Genomic DNA, 20,570 nt, shown 5'->3' on the forward strand with positions numbered 1-20,570 from the left:
TTTTTTTTTTTTTGAGACGGAGTTTCGCTCTTGTTACCCAGACTGGAGTGCAATGGCGCGATCTCGGCTCACCGCAACCTCCGCCTCCTGGGTTCAGGCAATTCTCCTGCCTCAGCCTCCTGAGTAGCTGGGATTACAGGCACTCGCCACCATGCCCAGCTAATTTTTTGTAGTTTTAGTAGAGACGGGGTTTCACCGTGTTGACCAGGATGGTCTCGATCTCTTGACCTCGTGATCCACCCGCCTCGGCCTCCCAAAGTGCTGGGATTACAGGCGTGAGCCACCGCGCCCGGCAAGAAATAAAATTCTAATCCATTTCTCTGAATGCAAATCCATGTTATAACCATGTCCACCCAATGGGCACATTTAAAATGCTTATAAAGCACTTATTCTTTTGATTATGTTAGTTAAATTTTTAAAGCCTTACTCTTTATGTCTGACATAAAAGTTGACTTCATTTCAACCCTGACCAAATTATTTTTAAAGTCTCCAATTGAGAGAGGCTGGATGAACTAGGGTTTTATTATCGCTTAAGACAGGAGAGGCTGAGCGTGGTGGTTCATGCCAGTATTCCTAGCACTTTGGGAGGCCGAGGTGGTTGAATCAGAGGTCAAGAGATCGAGACCATCCTGGCCAACATGCTGAAACCCCATCTCTACTAAAATACAAAAATTAGCTGGGCATGGTGGTGTGCACCTATAGTCCCAGCTACTAGTGGTGGGGGGGTTGAGGCAGGAGAATCACTTGAATCTGGGACACGGAGATTGCAGTGAGCTGAGATTGTGCCACTACACTTCAGCCTGGCAACAGAGCGAGACTCCGTCTCAACAAAAAAAAAAAAAAAAAAAAAAAAAAAAGACAGGAGAGTCTGTGGATGCATGAGAATTCTCCTTCTACTTCCCATCTTACCTCATACCCCAGCTGGGATGTGGCTTACCTGGTGAAGAAGTTCCGGCCATACTTTTGCCAATGATCTTTGAGAATGTCCTCCACACTCTGCTTGCGGGTGGCTAGGATGGAAAGCCAGGCAAGGACAGCCCACAGTCCATCTTTCTCACGGATGTGGTCAGAACCTGGCAGAGGGAGAGCAAGCTGCTGTGAGAAATGTGCTTTCTCCCAGGACCTGAGAAGGTATTGGATATGGTTTGGCTCTGCATCCCCACCCAAATCTTATTTGAGGGAGGGACCTGGTGGGAGGTGATTGGATCATGGGGGTGAAGTTCCCTCTTGCTGTTCTGCTGATAGTGAGTGAGTTCTCATGAGATCTGGTTCTTTAAAAGTACATATCACTGGCTGGGTGTGGTGGCTCACGCCTGTAATCCAAGCACTTTGGAGGCCAAGGCGGGTGGATCACCTGAGGTCGGGAGTTCAAGACCAGCCTGACCAACATGGTGAAACCCCGTCTTTAAAAAAAAAAAAAAGTACATATCACTTCCACCTTCACTCTCTCCTGTTGCCTTGTGAAAAAGGTGCCTGCTACCCCTTCACTCTTCTGCCTTCTGCCATGATTGTACGTTTCCTGAGGCCTCCCAACCATGCTTCCTGTACAGTCTGCAAAACTGTGCATCAATTAAATCTCTTTTCTTCATAAATTACCCAGTCTCAGGTAGTTCTTTATAGTGTGAGAATAGACTAATACAGTACTCAACAGTAGGTATGCAGACCCAATTAAAGGAGTCATGCAGCTTGACTGAGGGCCTGAGTATACAGAAGGAATCACATATTAAGTAAGCGACAAGATATTGAAAAGAAATTGATGCTTCCCAAAGGGATTTAGAAATTTAAGGCAAATGCCAATAAAAATGTCAGTGAGATAATTAGGTGGAACTTGATATATCAGTTATAAAGTATTAACATGAAGAAAAAACATAATAGATCTTAAATGAACAAACAGCAGAAGAACATGACCATTAAAAAATTTCAATAATTCAAATAGTTTGGTAGCTTAATGGAAGGAAAAAGTGCATCTGGAAAGAGATCCAAGCACATATGAGGCTTCAGCATATGACAAAAATCTCACTTTGAGGCTGTGGGAAAAGAATGGATTATTTTTTTAAATGGCATTTGGATAACTGGCTAAATAGACATAAATTGTTTTCTTCCCCAGAAAATACCATAACAAAAATAATTCAGTTGAACGAAAAATTCTAATGTAAAACTTGAAAGCTTTTAAATACTAGTATATGTTATATTAATATATATGTATATTTACATATACAAATCTTAGGGGTGATAAATAATGTAAATTCAGTATTTATAAAAGAAAACATCGATGAATTTGTCTGCTTAAAAATTAACATTTCTTTACTGCAAAACTACTACGGACAAAATTAAAAGCCTATTGACAAACTTTAAAAAATTAAAGAGATCTGGTTGTTTAAAAGTGGATAGAACTTAAAGAAAATGTTTAATACATTTACCTTATGTTTAATGTTTAATACATTATACATATATGTATACACACAAACACACACACACACACATTTTTTGAGACAGAGTTTCACTCTTTTACCCAGGTTGGAGTGATGTGATGTGACCTTGGCTCACTGCCACCTTTGCCCCCAGGGTTTCAAATGATTCTCCTGCCTCAGGCTCCCCAGTAGCTGGGATTATAGGTGTCTGCCATCGCAGTTGGCTAATTTTTACATTTTTAGTAGAGACGGGGTTCCTCCATGATGGCCAGGCTGGTCTCAAACTCCTGACCTCCAGTGATCCACCCATCTCAGCCTCTTAAAGTGCTAGCATTACAGGTGTGAGCCACCCCACCCAGCCACATTCAATACATTTCAAGGTAGATATTTAATACATTCAATATAGAAAAAATTCTTATGTATGAATAAGAAAAAAGCAAAAATTCAATAGAAAAACAGGCCAAGGATATAAATAGGCAATTTGCCAAACAATACACACACACACACACACACACACACACACACACACACACACACCAATTAGCATAATAAAAAGCTGGTGTTATTTTTAACAAGCGAAATTAAAGTTAAAACCACAATGAGAAACAGCTACTTGCTTGACAAAAAGTGTAAAAATCCACAAGTGTAAAAATCCAAATAGCCATACCACGAGAATAAAAGAAAAATGGGATTCCACCATGAAGCTGGTGGGAGTGGACACTAGCACAATCTTTCTGGACAGCAACTTTTCAAAAAGTATCAAAGCCTTAAATATGGAACTACTCATTAATCCAACTGTTTAAGACACTGTTCTTTTTAACCACTAAGGTTTGGTTAAATAAACTCTGACACATCTGTCTCCTGCTAAGGTCCTTGCTAAAATCTTTAACAAAAAATTTTAATGGGCTTCTCTGGATGTACTTATATGCATGGACACCCTTTTCCAAGATCTTGATATGAACACAACTCTCCTTTTTTTTTTTTTTTTTTGGCCTTTCAACTCCTTATTCTGAAAGAAAGCTGACGGCATGGAGCCTTATTTTCTGATTTCTGAATAGAACTGTATACAAGGGCTCTATAATTATGTTTTCACATTATCTTATATTGAATTCTTTATGTGCCTGCCCTACTTCACTTCCCACAAGGTCTGATTCTTCTTGGAATTGTCAGAGTATCTAACACCATGCTGTGTATGCAGAAGGCACATGGTAAATGGTGTTCCTTCCTCTCTTCACCTTTCCAGATCCAGCTCAAATGTCCTCTTTTTTTTTCTTTTTCTTTTCTTTTTTTTTATTTTGAGACAGAGTCTCACTCTGTCACCAGGCTGGAGTGCAGTGGCACGATGTCGGCTCACTGCAATGTCTGCCTCCCAGATTCAAGCAATTCCCCTGCCTCAGCCTCCCGAGTAGCTGGTACTACAGACGTGCGCCACCTCACCCAGCTAATTTTTGTATTTTTAGTAGAGACGGGGTTTCACCATGTTGGCAGGATGGTCTCAATCTCTTGTCCTTGTGATCTGCCCACCTCGGCCTCCCAAAGTGCTGGGATTACAGGTGTAAGCCACCGCGCCCAGCCATGTTAAGACTAGCTCCCAACTTCCCTAGGCAGTCATGAGCTCCCTTCTCTTTCTTTTCCTACAGCAATCTGCCCAAAACATCAGGGGTGGTGCCAGCCCCCTCAATTCGCAACCATCTGTTTGTAGGCCTTTCTACCCACTGTGTACTTTTTAGGGGCATCTCTTGTTTAGCCTTGTAATTAAGTCTGGTGACTAGCATAGCACAAGAAATATGTAAATAACTAATATGAAAGACTGTGAATGAATCAACCAACCAATTTACTCTAACACTCTATTTTTGGTTCTTAAAAATATATAACTTTTTCTTTCAAAAGATTTTTTTCTTCAATGGGATACTACTTTTAGAAGTTAACAGTCCTCAAAACTCAGATGCTGGCAAAACTAGAGATAGTAGGCAATATTTTTAGTGCTTTATATAACATATTTTAAAAATGTTTACCTAACTTTATTATCTTTAGACTTTTATTTGCCTTTACTGCTATTTTAAGGAGCAAAAAGTTAGCTCTCTGGCTCTTACGGCTTTTGTAAATGATATGTTTTGGCAACAGTTCATCCTGAGAAGCAAGATTCTGGCAGCTTCCCCAATATATTGGGAATTCATGACAGCAGTGTACAGCTTGGAATTGTTTGTCTGTGCTCCACTGGGTTTCTTTCTTCCTTTTTTTTCTTCTTCTTCTTTTTTTTTTTTTTCTTTTTTCTCCTTTGGCCAGACTGAAAGCAACGAAGGCAGTGTTCCTTTGTGCTTTTTCCTGCCCTAAGTAAGGAACTTGATTTTTTCTTTTATGTGGAAATGAAAATAAAATCTAAAAGTCTTACCCAACTCTGGCCAAGTTACTTGGAGATAACTAGATCATACCCCTAATATTATAAACAAAATACCTGCCCTGGGTAACATAAACAAATATCCAATTCCAATGGCATAACACACAGCCTCTTGGAATATTCTGGTTCAACTCACTATACCTTGGCTGTATCAAAAACTAGGTAATTAGATTAATACTTAGGAAAGTGGAGCAAATTTCATTTTCTTCTGGATTTTGATGAATGACGGCAAGTTTCCAGTGGAAAATACCAATGGTGCATGTACGTGTTTCTAAAGCTATTCTTTTTGCAGTTGTGGCTCAGTAGATAAAGCTTGATACTTAAGAATCAGAAAATCTGAATGTGAGGCTCTGTTATTTATAAGCTACTTGAATTTGGACAAATTGCCTACATTTTCTGAGCCTCAGTTTCTTCAACTGCAAAACAGGAATAATGCTAACTTCTCTCATAACTGTGAGAAACTATGATAAAGCAAGTACAAATATTTTATAAACTGTGAAGTATACTGTAGCTACTAGATACTGTTTTGAATAAAGGAAAAAATAAAAGGCTTTTATGGAAAATTATTACATTTTCCACTGACTTTATTAGGCTTTTAAAAATAATGCTCCTTGATTGTACATACTGGAAAAGAAAATAGAAGAATATAACCCAATATGCTCTTTCCTTTGGGCACTGGGATTACAGTGTTTTTCTCCTCCTTCCTTATTTTCTCATAATGAACATCATAAATTACTTGTTTCACTATGTTTTAATTTTTAGAAAGAAAAAGAAGCCAAAATCATTAAACTGTGAGAAAGGGAAAACTGTGGGCAAGGACTGCTAGTCCCAGCTGGCACGAAAGACAGTGGTGGGTTTTGCACTGGGTCTCTGTTCAGCCTTGCTTCGCTCAGGGACCAACTGAGTGCATGGGAATTCTACCCTTTCAGCATCTTCAAACACCTGTCACTTCACTTCAGCCTAATCAGCACCTTGTGATAAGCACAAACTCGGCTCAGTCAGGGCACACCCTGGGTCTCAGCCAAGAAAAATGTCAACCATTCCTGAGGGAGCCAAGAGCTAACAGTTTAGGGACTGGGTTACATTTACCAGTATGGGCATCTCAGGAGCTGTCCAGGCTTCTGCCCCTGCCAGGTGACAGGCCTGAGGACGGGGACATGGCAGCTGAAAAACAACTGCATGGAGTTCTCTGAAACTACCAGTGTTTGTCTGTCTCTTTCTTTTTCTGCCAGTTTCTCTCTCTCCTCCAGCCCCCTGAAGATTCAGTTCTCACTGCCTGGAAAGCCCACCCCCCATACACCTATTAGCCTGGCTAACATCTCTTGCAATTACTTTCAACTTCACTCTTATCCAAGATGCACTCCCCACGCCCTCTGTGCTTCTACCACTCCCTGTGATCACGCCCTACCCTAGACTATGAGTTGTACTCCCCCCACAGGGGTTGGCCCAAAGTCAATTGTTAAGATGTTTGCCCAAAGAATGGCCAGGCCCCAGTTGACTGGCTGGGAGGCCCACGTGACCTGCTGTGACTGCAGTCCTGTTCTCTTCATCTTCTACTGAACAAATGACTTCACTTGGAAAGGAAGGTGAACTCCTCAGAAAGCCTTTTCCAGACCACTCCAGCCTCTGGGGGGCTGTCCCACCCAGACATGGGGTGCTATAATCTTCCCCTGTAGGCTTTGCCTACTGGGAAATGTACTCAATAGCTATGCAAGTTAGAATGGGCAGAAAACCAGAAAGAAAATCTGATCTCCTATACCACAGAACCAACTTAGGCACCCTGAGCATAAAGCTCCCGAAGTACCCCTGTACTTCACCTTCCACTGCTTTGCACACTTGGAATTCATGCAGCTCTCCATGAGAAGGCCTTGTTCACCATGTGCCCCAGAGTCTAACTCAGTATCCAGGATAAAGCCAAAGTTCAATAAATATTTGAGGAACGAATCAATGCAAAATGTACAAACATGAAAGACTTCTCATAAGAAACTAACATTAAAAGGAATTTGCAAAGCATGAATGCTGTAATTCTTCAAGTTACCACTCCTACATGATGTATTAGCCCTAGAACCTTGAAAGATAGGACAGGGAAACAATATTGCTAACCTCCAGACCTGACTGGATCATAACTTACATATCTCCAAGTGATACCAAGTTCATCATCAACCTGTTTTCCCACCCCTCTTTCCCAAGCCCCCTATTTTCCTGAGGAAGGGTTCTAAAGCATGGTATTCTATACTATTCAGTGACTTCACTTTCAAAGTCCCAAGAATTCTAACGTGGGATAGAACTGACAGTCTGCCCTCTGCCATTGCGTATAAACATGTACATAATCATCCACAGTTAGGAAGAAAAAACAGCTCTGTGCCATGAGATCAACCAACAACAACAGGCTCATACTGTCTAGTTCTGGTCCCCATTTATTCCCGGTGTTTGTAATGCTGATCTCTGAAGAAGTGTCCTAAGCTTCTGTGGTTACCATATCCAGGTGAGAAAGTTGCTGCTCCTCCAGCACTAACAGACTAATGTATACTTGGTAATGTTGGCAATATTGCAAACTTGTTCTTCAGATGTTAGTGGTTTGTTTTACTTGGTGGGCCAGTCCTGAAGTTAGACTCCTTTGCACCTCTTTGCAAGCAAACTTCTTTTGTGAAAGTGCATTTCTTCCCACATAAGACCTTGGTATTCCCAACCCTGGACTGTGGTGAGTGATGTTGAGTGATTCCAAGAGTCCCAGACTATTGCAAGAGGTGAGGTGTGGATTCTCCATTGAGGTGGGTGGTTAAGGCAGAAAGCACTGACCAGTCACTATGGTTCCAGCATCATAGAGGAATTCACATCAAACGGCTTTTAAAGGTCTTTCTTTTCCAACTGCAGGAATCTGTTTGTCTAAATGGAAGGTGCCAAGTGAATAGTGTTTATGAACTCATTCAACAAGTGTTTATTAAGCACCTGTTCTATGCTGGTCTTATGGGAGGTAATCTAGGATAAGACACATAAGATCTCTGTCCTCATGGCACATACAGTCTAGTGGAGCCAACAGACATTAATCGAATCATCATAAGTAACTGTAAAATCACAGCTGCAACAAGTACAACAAAGAAGAGGTACGTGGTGCCACAGGAGCCAATCATCAGGGGATTTGGCCCACTTTGGAAGCATTTTTGAGAAACTGTCTCTGCTATCACCTTGAAAAACACAGAAATAAAGCACTCTGTGCTCAATTAAGCTACAGAATTCAATTGTTTCAAAGTTCATAGAGTCACTAATGTCTATCCTGAGAAAGAACTGTTGGAAACATTCACTAGCAAGGGACATGGTAGCTAAAAATTAACTCCTCTATAAAGAAGAAGATCAGGAGTTCAGTTAAATAAACCTAGCTGCACTTGTTCACAACGGTGGAGATCCATGGCTATGCAGCCTGGCTGTTTAAACGTTTATCTCAGAAATTACTACACAACAATTTTCTTTTTTCAAAGACAGAGAGAGAGAGAAAGAGCTGTGATTATCTTCATAATGAAGAGCATTCTCTCTTTGGATAAAAGAGATGATTAAAGCATAATTGGCACTACGTACTTGTTGAATGTGTTAATAAGTAAGAACAAACTTTAACAATAGTCTAAAGTCTGATACTTTCGTTCATAGAAATCAATTTCACAAACATAACATGAGAGACTTCCCTTGGCAAATAGTTCTAGGTAAAAACTTTAAGGGTTTAATTATCCACAACCTTATGTGGGTTAAATAGTATTATGCAACTTCCTAAAAGCTAACATAAAGGAAAGTTATATTAAGAAAAATGCAGTGTCCCAATCACTAGAAATAACCACCGCACCCTCCTCTTCACTTGCCAGGCCAAACCTGAAAGATTTGGGCTCAGTTCTGTGCATCACCTTCCAAGAGTGGCACTGGTCAACTCAGAAGCACCTAGAGGCTGGCGCTGGGGCTATAAACAATGTGAAGAAGAACGACTGGAGGAAACAAAGATGGACAGCCTGAAGAAGGAAGGGCCTGAGAGCAGCTGCTTGTATTTGAAGGCCTGTCGTGTAAGAGGAGCAACTTGTGCCATCCTGTCTTCAGGCCTGTTTCCTGTCAGTCAGCACCAGGGATTCCTACTTGGCTCTGGGGTTCTGATCCCTCTTGCCCAAGGCTTCCCACATGGGTCTGGGGAAAAAGACATTACTGGCGGGGCACAGTGGCTCACACCTGTAATCCCAGCACTTTGGGAGGCTGAGGCGGGTGGATCACAAGGTCAAGAGATCGAGACCATCCTGGCCAACATGGTGAAACTCCACCTCGACTAAAACTACAAAAATTAGCTGGGCATGGTGGTGCACACCTATAGTTCCAGCTACTCAGGAGGTTGAGGCAGGAGAATCACTTGAACTCGGGAGGCGGAGATTGCAGTGAGCAGAGATTGTACCACTGCACTCTAGCCTGGTGACAGAGCGAGACTGTCTCAAAAAAAAAGATAAAGATGTTACTGTATATACTATAGAATGATAATAATAATAATTATGGTGATGATAGTGTATAATATCATCATAATTATTATATATAGTGGTTAACTATGACTAGGCAAAACCGTACTAATGGGATTCTTTACAGCAGAATGTTCTGGAATCTTCAAATGGTAATATCATTGTGAATATCCAAGATAGAGAAGTATGGTCCAATTTTCCCAATTTTTCTTGACCCCTAGAACCCTCTCATGAAACTAGTATTCTTCCACATACCCACATGCTCTGAGAAACCTGACTCTAGACTTTCATCTTTTCACTAGGCTCAACACTGATACAGGTACACAGGAAACCAAAGGTTTTGACACAGGTGCTGCCTTCAAAGACATTCATTCATAAAGAGTCCCATTCATTCATAAAGAATGACTGCTACCAGGCCTGAACTAGATGACACTGTGGGAAGTTTCATGGGAGAAGACCACTTCACAGGCTCATTGGGCATTCACATAGTGTCCCTCGGAATAATGTGGCACCATCCACATTATATGAAGAAGAAAAGGACTAAGCAGTGGCCTTGGAATCTCTGATTTAAAGACCTACAACTCTGGGAAATTATCTAGCTTTGGTTGTGGAAATTGTTTAACCCCGAGACTCATCCAGCTTCCTTCATATCTTCCAATTCTATCAAGGCAATTCATTGCCAAGGAATATTGCCACTCTCAAAAATATCAAGTTGCTGTGAACTTTGTAAATATGTGCCTCAAATTCACCAGCTCATTCTACCCAACCTACCTCCAGACTTATAAGAAGGAAATGAAATCAATGTTCTGTTCTGTTTAACCTCGCATGAACAGCAGCTCAAATGCAAAGCTGAGAGAATGCTTGGTTTTGATATTTTCTTCACTAAAGGGTGACAGTAGAGTACTATAGGACCAAGATCAGTGCATTTACTGAAAAATATTGGGTAGAGGGAATAAAAGGAGAACAGATGCAGCCACTTAGCTACCTTATAACCTGGGTGGTACATGAGAAAGGGCCACACACCTGGACAGATGTTTAGAGAAGAGAGACCAATGCAGGTAGCATGAGGTAGCAGAGAAGGTCATGAAGGAGGTGGCAATTGGGGTCAATAGTTGGACAAGCAGAGAGTAGGAATGAGAGCACAGAGAGCGGGGACTACAGGTCTTGGGTCATCCCCGAGAATACCATGTGCCCTTCTTTCACTCTAATATAATACAATTACACGTACACCCTCAGGCACAAGGATGTATTTTTAATTTCTTGATGACCTAAAAATTTAGTTCCACTCTCATGGTCTTCCTTCATTTAGCCTTGATTACTCTGGTATAGAAAACTTGGGCCTATAAAAGAGAAAGATTTAATGCTGTGCTGAAACCCCTTCTCAAATAAAAACAAAAAACTGACTTGCTCCACCATATTTCTTCTCAGAAATGAAAACATTTATAAAGGTTTCTTTGACCACCAAAGGAAGAAAAATCTGTTTATCGCTCTGTTTAATCCCTATAGACTCAATGACCATGCTGCCGAGGAGGCCCCCAAGCTTCCTGTCTGAGTAGATGTGATCCTCTGGAAGTAAAATTAGCCTTTCTGGCTAAATATGCTCACCTCTTTGCAAATGTGTACACTTCATCAGCGTTGTTATAAATAAATTGTGCCTTGACTTAGGACACATCAGCTACCGTTGCTATTTCAGTGCTACCTTAGCAGTCTAAGCTTTTACTGGAAATAGTGGTTACAGGGAGGAAAACGCTAGCAAAGGAGTGTGACTTACCGGTCCCGAAGCTCTCCTCTCCACAAAGGGACAGTTTGCTCGCATCCATCAAATTCCCAAAAAACTTCCAGCCAGTTGGGGTCTCATACAAAGCAATCTTTGTAGCATTAGCCACCCTTCAAAGGCATGAAATCAAAGTTACATCACAGCAGGACTGTCAGCATAGCCACATGAGGGCTGGAAAAGGGCAATCGTTACTGTAATCGAGGGTCCCATTCAGCATTGCTCAGAGTCATACATAATTCTAAGATTGGTGGAAAATCATAAGAGAAAACCTGTGCACAATGGGCTATTATATGTGGGTTCAAGAAGGGGGAAGAAGAAAGAATTAATTCAGCTCCTGGAGTTTAATATTTAGAAGAAGAATCAGTAGTAAATGTTCAGGGCTGCTTTCTGGGCGTTTTAAACCCAAATTTTGAATAGAGACTGCATCTATAATCATTCTATAAAGAAGAGAAGAATGATGTTTTGATGCACTTATAATCACAGGATCATGAAATACTGGATCTGAACAGTCAGCATTTTACAGGGAAGGAAACAGGGCCCAGAATGTTATGTGATCAGACCAAGGTCAAAAAGCCAGGATGACCAACTGCCCAGTATTCAGCTTCCAGGTCAATGTTGCTTTTGTCTCATCAGAAGTCCTCCAAGGGGAGATGCCCCAATGGGGGTCTCCCCTTTGTACCAGCTTCACCCACATTGATTAGTAGTTCCCTTGCCCTTCTAACATGTCTTTCATTTTTATTTCTCTCTAGGTATCTTTAGACTATTTAAAACCTTTGAGGCTGGGCACCGTGGTTCACTCCTATATTACGAGCACTTTGGGAGGCCGAGGCAGGCAGATCATGAAGTCAAGAGATTGAGACCATCCTGGCCAAAATGGTGAAACCCCATCTCTACTAGAAATACAAAAATTAGCTTGGCGTGGTGGTGTACGCCTGTAGTCCCAGCTACTCAGGAGGCTGAGGCAGAAGAATCGTTTGAACCTGGGAGGCAGAGGTTGCAGTGAGCCGAGATTATACCACTGCACTCTAGCGTGGCGACAGAGCAAGACTCTGTCTCAAAAAACAAAAAACAAAAAAAACAAAAAAACCTTTGAGTGACTAAAAAAAAATTTCTTTCCCTTTGAACATAAAACGTTACCTGAAAAGTTACCTCAAAACTCACTGTTTGAGTGAGATTTGCTTCCCAGTATGTTTGCCTTATTTCCAGGAAAGCAATGCCAGCTTAGCATTCTGAAATTTGAGGAAAAATCAAATCTATGATTTTGAAAACTATGAAAGTACAATAAACTTTTATCTGGGTAATGAGGTACTTCAGTTGTGATTCTATATGTGGATTATCAGTTTTTCCAAACATTGGAATTACAATGTTCTTGCATGACACAGAAGGTATTCCAGGACCCGAAAGGCCTAAATTATGATAGTGTGGCCTCAAACCAGCTCATAATTACAAATGCAGGACCTGGAGGTAGAAGCACTGAGCTCAAACGCTAGCTTTCATATGTTAACTTCCCTCACTTTCCGTTTCCTCTTCCTTAAAATGAGGCCTGCTGTGAGGATCAATTGAGATGGTGAATGTAAAAAACACTCTACAAACTACAAACCACTATATGGGTATTAGTCGCTATTTTCTTGTTAGCTGAAGCAAAGTCAGCACCAATTCTATAAGCATCTCCCCTCCTACAGGAAATGACTGCGTGGCCCAGTGGATGGGAGCAAAGGGTCTGGATGCAAATCCTGAGTCAGCCATTTACCAGCTGGGGAACCTCAGGTAAGTTACTTCTTCGCCCTTCAGTTTTCCCACCAGAAAAATGGTGTTAAATACAGCATTTACCTCATGGGTTGGTCTGAGAATTAAATGAATTAAAACATGTAAAATATTAGTGTCTACAACAAGGTAACATTCAATAAATATTAGCTATTATTATAAGAGCCTAGAGATGTATTACTGCCTACTTTCCTCCCTGGCCTTGACCTTTTACTCATTCATTCATCACCCTTTACCTTTTATTCATCAAACACTTCCTGCACACCTGACATATTCTAACTAATATTTTCCCTGGTCCTCATCGGTTATGACTTTTATTTTTTTCAATTTTACAAGTGTGATCTGACAAGCCGCCTCAAAGCCTTTGTACAATGAAGTGATATATAAACATTCACTGTGTTTGTGTGAGTGTGAGCAATCCAGTTCTGCTGAAACTCTAAAATTACTTCAAACTGCTCTTTTGCCCACACTTTGTACACACTGCAGAAGGAAAGTGATCCTCCAGAATGCTGTCTTGAGTACTTCCATTGTTATTCATTAACACTCAACTCAACCATTCATTAATTTTTTTTAATGTTATGTTTGTGTGTGTTTACCCTATTATATGCCAGGCACACTGTGGTCAGGTAGAGTCCAGGATGGAACAAGACAGTCCTTTCTCTGCAGAAGTATACAGTCTAGCAGGGCAGCCCATCAGGCAAATAGGCTACCAGAACACAGTGGGATAAGTGCCAGGAGGAGGAGGAGGCCTAGGGTGCTAAGGGAGTGCAGAGAGGGGCATTGAATCCAGAAAAAAACACCCATCCCTTCACCCAAAAACCACTCAGCACACACTATGCATCAGATGCCCATGCTGAAAGGAAAGGACACATGTTCCAGACACAGTGAAGAGTTTGGTGAAGACTGGGACCACTCAAGACAGGAAGGCCAAGGGAATGGAGAGACCTACCGGTCCAGGGCACCACTCGTGGGCATGCTGCGTGCAAAGCCGCGGACCCCAGTCTGTTGGAAATACGGAATGCTGAAGATGTTGGCAGCAATGACAGCCACAGAGTCTGAAGGGTTCACAAAGAACCCATGCTTGCCCAGAATCATGTTTCGATCCTTGGGGAGAAGAGAGGATCAAAGAAAGACCTTTTAATCAAACTACAAGAAATCAAAGTATCTTCCATGGAGGTTTTATACATTTAAAACTACAAAATTTAACATTGATCCATTTTCCCATACTGCATTTTTAACACTGGGTTTTATTTTCTATGGGTTTATACAGTACCACTGGGCCAAAGCCACCTCCATGCCAAAGAGTTAAAACTGCTTTCAATTAAAGTGCAAGCATAACCTCCTTTTGAGCTGAGTCCTCTGTTCTCCCTCCAGAGGTCAGCTAACTTTAACCTCCTAGACTTTTTCCAGACTCTGGAACCAATCATCTTTTTCCCAGGGGAGGAGAAAATACAATGAGAGAAGAAATATTGGCTGTTTACATAGTTTGGTAGGTTTACAGGGTAGACTGCGTACCACAGTCTGTATACCACAGTTACTGGGAGGATGGCCGAAAAACACTCCCAGCATGCATTGCATCACAAAGCTATACTGCCAAATAATGTCTGCTGAACCCTTTAATTTCCCAAATTTTTGATAAGGGAAAAATTATTTCAGGAAACAGTGAATTCCAGCTGATAGTTAAGAACACTAGCTACAACAAAAATATATCTTCAACTAAGTAATTGTGAACAGTGCCTACCATCAGTGAGATACCAGGAATATAAACCTAAGACACATCTCTTCCTTATCTGGTACATAGTCATCCTTGTAAATAAAACAGCTTATTTATAAAAATTTCAACTGTAGAGAATGAATAAAATGTTAATTCTCTCAATATCATCTTCATATAGGCAATGAAAATATAGCATCAATATTCAGCTCATGTGAATGAATAAATGGGTGTAAGACAAAACCTTGTCCAGAGATTATATAAGTAGTCAGCTGCTGGTTAAGAGCAGAAACCACTGGGTGCGGTGGCTCACGCTTGAATTCCCAGCACACTGGGAGGCCGAGTTGGGTGGATCATGAAGTCAGGAGTTCGAGACCAGTCTGGCCAATATGGTAAAACCCAGTCTCTACTAAAAATACAGAAAATTAGCTGGGTGTGGTGCTGCGTGCCTATAGTCCCAGCTGCTTAGGAGGCTGAGGCAGGGGAATTGCTTAAACCTGGGAGGCAGAAGTTGCAGTGAGCCACGATCATGCCACTGCACACCAGCCTGGGCAAAAGAGCAAGACTCCATCTCAAAAAAAAAAAAAAAAAAAAAAAAAGAGAGAGAGCAGAAATCTACCTTAAGACAGGTATCTAGAACTCACTCAGCTCATGAAATACCAGTCATTCCATCATAACCAAAACCTAATCACCGTACCACTGTTATCAAGTATGGATGCCTGAAATTAGATACATGGGTTTCATTTCAGTGACTCCTATTTCTGTTCAAGAGGGTCTTCTAGTAATTTAGTTCTGACCTCAGGTCAGAATGAGGGATCCTTGACAGTCGCTCCCATAGTCTGGCAGAAGCAGCCCACTTTTTCCCCATCTGCAGGATTAAGCCTGGCCTATACCAGAGTTCACTGAAATGCACTTATACCCACCCCATCTCCATCAAAGGCAGCCCCAAAATCATGCTCTCCTGACTTCATGGTCTCCACCAGGTCAGCTGCATAGGTGAGGTTGGGGTCAGGGTGGTGGCCTCCAAAGTCCTCCAGGGGAACGCAGTTAACTGCTGAGTTTGCAGGGGCACCGAGTTCTTCACAGAGGATCTTCTTTACATACGGTCCCACAACTGCATACAGCATGAAATAAAAGTATGCAAAATCAGAAAATAAAACTCCTTAAAGTCTGTGAGGATTCAGGGGCGAGTGGATGCATTCTGGGGAGAAGAATGGCATCATCAGAAACAATAAGAACTTGTGAAATGTGTTCAGGGGCTAGTGGAGAGATACGCCTGACTGGAGAAGAATGCTCTCTAGAAAGAAACAATAAGAGATTATGTTGGAAAAGGTGGGGCCCGTTCATGAAGGGCAAAGTGGGGAAAGGAAAGGGAACCAACCATTATGAAGGCCCTACTGTACACCTGTGCTTTCTCATTCAGTCCTTCGGAAAAGCTCACAAGGTGGTACTGATTAAAGCTTCAGAGCCTGGACTCTGGAAGCAGAGTGTCTGGGTTCCAATCCCAGCTCTGCCAATCATTGGCTGTATAATACCTTTGGGAAAGTTATTTAAACTTTCTGTGCCTCAGTCTCTTCCATCGGCAAAATGAGGGTAATACCTAACAGGATTGATGTAAGGATTAAATGAGTTAATCATTATGAAGCACTGAGAACAATACCTGGCAGATATCTTATGTAAGTGTTTACATTATGATTATCACCTGCAGTTTACAGATTTATTGGAATGCTGGTGTTCTGAGGTAAAGACATTTGCCCAAACTTACATGGCTAGGAAGAGTGGGAACTGGGATTCAGAGCTGGTATTTTTCTACTATGACAAGCTAGCTGACAAACTGATTAAAAAACAAGGAACAGGTCGGTGTGGTGGCTCACACTTGTAATCTCAGCACTTTGGGAGGCTGAGGCAGACAGATCACATGAGGTCAGGAGTTTGAGACCAGCCTGGCTAACATGGTGAAACCCCATCTCTACTAAAAAAATAAATAAATACACACACACACACACACACACACACACACTCTCTCTCTCTCTTGCTGGGCATGGTGGTGGGCACCTGTAATCCCAGCTAGGCAGGAGAATCTCTTGAACTTGGGAGGTGGAGGTTACAGTAAGCCGAGATCACGCCACTGCACTCTAACCTGGACAACAAGGTGAGATTCTGTCTCAAAAAAAAAAAAAAAACAAAAAACCCACCACCACCACCAAACAACAGGAGAAGCCAGTTATTTATGTTTACAGTGACATTTTGCATAACTATCAAGAACACACATCTCAGAAAGGCTGAGAGAGTTTCACCAAGGAAGGTACTCTAACCCCAAAACAGTACATGCCCCAGAGGTCAGAACACTGTAGAATGTGTCCAATGAGGGGTCACCTGTTAAGCAGGTTATTGACACACTACAGAATGAGGTCAAGGCAGCCAGGGCTGTGAAGGCTACAGAAATGAACGCATTAGAGGAACAGCTGTAAGACCTGAAGAAAAGCAGTCTACCCCCTGACAAGCTCCTCTTACCCAATACCTCCCTCACAAGCCCCATTCTCCAGCCAGCCCAGGCCTGTCCTTGTGACATCAATTTTTAGGCCTTTGTGCCTCTGCCACAGCCACCAACTCCATGAGAATAACCACTGCTTGATTTTTCATCACTCTAGATCTTTCTTTCATAAGAACTGAGTTGGCTGCCACTTCCTCCAGGAAACCTTTCTTTAAACCCCTAGTCAAATTATGCCTTCTTACAACTTCAGAGAGAATACTTGAAATTCTAAATCTCGTTTTGTTGGCTTGGCAGGAGTTAGTTTTTTTTTGAGACAGTGTCTCGCTCTGTTGACCAGGCTGGAGTGCCATGGCGTGATCTTGGCTCACTACAACCTCTGCCTCCTGGGTTCACGCGATTCTCCTGTCTCAGCCTCCTGAGTAGCTGGGATTACAGGCTCACACCAACACACTCAGCTAATTTTTGTATTTTTAGTACAGATGGTGTATCACCATGTTGATCAGGCTTGTCTCAAACTCCTGACCCTGTGATCCGCCCACCTCAGCCTCCCAAAGTGTTGGAGTTACCCACCACATCCAGCCCAGGGGTTACTTTTTCACCCATCTTGTCTCCCCAAACATTGCACATTCTTTAAAGAAAGTAATCTGCCCAGTCCCTGCCTATTTCCCAAGGATGCATGTTACAGGTATCCAATACACATCTGTTGAATGGTTTAAAATGACAGAATCGCTTTCGTCTGAGTAAGGAAATAGATCCATTCTGTGGGAGTCCAGAGGCCAGCTAGGACCCAAGGGGAGAAGTTCCAAGGATGGAAGATTTTAGCTCCCCAGGAGAAGACTCTCTAACTGTGGTTTGCAGTGTCACAGGAAGCCCCGAATTGCATCCCATCACAGGTGGAAATGCTTCTCCAACCAGGCAGACGTGTGTGTATAGGTTTCAGGGATTCTCATATACCTACATGTCTGAGAAAACCTCATGGTTCTGGTTCACAGCAATGGCTGCCCTCGCTATGGACTTGACCACACAACACACGGAGGAAGAAGAGAGGTCTGTACACATCCTGTTGAATTTAATCCTCAGCTTGCTCTTGTCCTCTTCTAAGAAAAGGGGCATGTGGGGGCAGGTGAGTGGGGGTGGGGAGCTCAGGAGTGTGTTTACCACATCTCCCAAATGACCGTCCCCTCAGAAATACATGGGGGCGTGCAGCAAGAACGTAAGGTATCTTCTGAGGGGGAGGGAGAGTCCACAACAGTGGTTGCATGTTACTCAGAGCCTGATGCTTAATGTGGAAACGCTGACCTTCACATGAGCTTACCATGGGTAGTGTCTCTGCTGTTTTTGCTACATACAAATAGATTTTTATCTGTGTGAATATTGCTCTGGTTGCAAAATAACTCTATTTTAAAACCATCAGAGAGACTTGAGAAAAGGCTTGTTAAAGCATCATGACACACAGAAAAGAGCAACTTCCTATCCTTGAGAGATGCGAATTGAAAAGAAATGACTATATACCTCCATGCATAGCATCGATACGGATCTTCAGCCGGTTTGGCCCAGAAAGTAGTTCTTTCAGTGCACTGAAATCAAAGATGTTTCTCAGCATTGTGGCATAAGCTTCTACCGAATCCACAATTTCCACTGTGAGAACAAGCAACATTAAAAAATGGAAGGACTAAATAAATTTAGAAATATTATATTTTTCAGTGATTATATTGCTGTAAACCTGCAATCACTATTTTAAAAGGACAATGATTGAACAGCTCCAGTAATGCTAGGACTGTTAAATGATATCCAATACTAACAATTTTTCTGAGAGGTAAATGTTATTAGTCCTATTTGATAGACAAACGCAACATGTGAAGGGTTAAGGAACTTGTCCACACAGCTTGGATGAGGCACACGGGATTTCCTACAGAGGTTGTATAAATTTTGCTCTGCCACCACAGTGCTTCCCCATTCATCATCTGGAGAGGTGAATGGTGTTTTGGTGTTACTGATAACAGAAAACGTAATGCCTACTTTTCTTTCCTTTTCTTTTTCTAAGTAAGTCCATTGTCTTCAAGACTTCATGGTACTAAGTGGAAAACAAAATTTTTTAATGAATCACTTTTCACATGTACTGTTTAAGTAATAAAACAAATATAAGAACTTACTATTGTTGTTCTTTTTGGATATTCAGGGGTTCTGAACATTTTCAAAAATGTTGGATATTTGGAGTTTCTGAAAATTTGGACATTCAGGGGCTCTGAACATTTTCAGAATAGGAAGAGTTTAAGAAACTCTCTACTAGTATCTTCTGAACCTCAAGAGCACCTTCAAGATGCATCAAAGTGCCACTTTATCTTTGATAGGATGCAACTGTCAGCTCTCAATGAGTAGGTTCAAACAAAAAATGCAATCCATCCTTTGGCCAGGAACTAATTAACTAATAAAATGCATTCCATAAAGTTGCGGTCCAGAAGGAAGAGTACATATTAGGCCAAAGTCAAAACGCAAGTACATTGCCAACCATCTCATCCTTATTTTATTAATCTGAATAATTTTATAAATATTCTGTCAATTATTACAATACCTGGCATTCAACAACAAAATGTTAGCCACAGCTGCCTATGTAGGGAGTTTCAACTTAGTCCCTCCAACATGGTCTGATTGATTTTACCGAATGAGAGAAAATAAAATGGAAAGTGTAGGCTTGTGAATCATTCACACCTGAGTTGAAATCCTGGTTTTACCATTCACTGACTGTGATCTTGAGCCTGTTACTTAACATCTCTCGGGCTTCGTTTCCTCATCTATAATAGTGAATGCTGACAATACCACCCTGACAGATCTACTGTGAGAATAAATTGGATTGATGTGTGTGAAGGCCCTGGCAGGTAGCAACATGTCAATACAAGTTAACTATGAATGTAATCTTACAGGTCTTCTAGTCAAGGCATGAAAACGGCCTAGAATGTTGGAAATGACTTACCCAATGTCATGCAGCTGATCCTTAGCAGGGCCCAGGGAGTCTCAAACCTAATTCCAGACTTGTTAATTAACTAACACTTGCAAAGCTTACAAACCACTCAAGGAAATCTTTCCAAAGCTGAAGGCCCTCTATTAAAACATTAAAAGGAAAATTGCTTAACTTGGAAATAGGAGTAGGCAGAAAGAGGAGGAAAGTAAACATGCCTGTGAAGGGTTTGAACTTGTTTTCCAGGTCAAACTGCTGCTTTCCCAGAAGACCAAGGTCTACTTTCAGGTCAGGGCAAATTGCATATTCTTCAATTGCCTTGCTGATTTGGAAAATTTTATCAGTTATTGCTTCTGGAGCAGGACCTGAAAACCAAACAGCAAACAGCAGGTCACTTCGTGCAGCGCACATGGAAATACAATCCAAAGCTCATCACTTCCTCTTCACTAGCACATCTACCATTTCATCATTCAGCCAGCAAAGTAGCAAGATTTTTCTAAAAGAAAATATCATGTTAAGGAAGATTTGTGCATGGCTCTTCATATTCAGGTACAGTCAAACGAGAAGCATTTTACTGTCAT

At 41.6% G+C, this 20,570-nt stretch overlaps 1 protein-coding gene across 4 annotated transcripts in view; it reads right to left on the reverse strand.

Annotated features, from left to right (window-relative positions):
* Positions 1 to 20,570, reverse strand: part of PGM1 (phosphoglucomutase 1) — a 69,076-nt gene that overhangs the window by 11,361 nt on the left and 37,145 nt on the right. For all 4 annotated transcript variants that reach the window (XM_032296750.1, XM_032296753.1, XM_032296752.1 and 1 more), the window contains exons 3-8: positions 20,208 to 20,354; positions 18,546 to 18,671; positions 15,463 to 15,653; positions 13,778 to 13,932; positions 11,059 to 11,174; positions 938 to 1,073 (exon numbers count right to left, since the gene is read on the reverse strand). In XM_032296750.1, coding sequence (XP_032152641.1) covers positions 938 to 1,073; positions 11,059 to 11,174; positions 13,778 to 13,932; positions 15,463 to 15,653; positions 18,546 to 18,671; positions 20,208 to 20,354 — 871 coding nt within the window. The remainder of the gene's footprint in view (positions 1 to 937; positions 1,074 to 11,058; positions 11,175 to 13,777; positions 13,933 to 15,462; positions 15,654 to 18,545; positions 18,672 to 20,207; positions 20,355 to 20,570) is intronic.

Source organism: Sapajus apella, unplaced genomic scaffold (genome assembly GCF_009761245.1).
Source record: "Sapajus apella isolate SASKATOON/1434 unplaced genomic scaffold, GSC_monkey_1.0 scaffold36, whole genome shotgun sequence".
NCBI classification, from domain to species: Eukaryota; Metazoa; Chordata; class Mammalia; order Primates; family Cebidae; genus Sapajus; species Sapajus apella.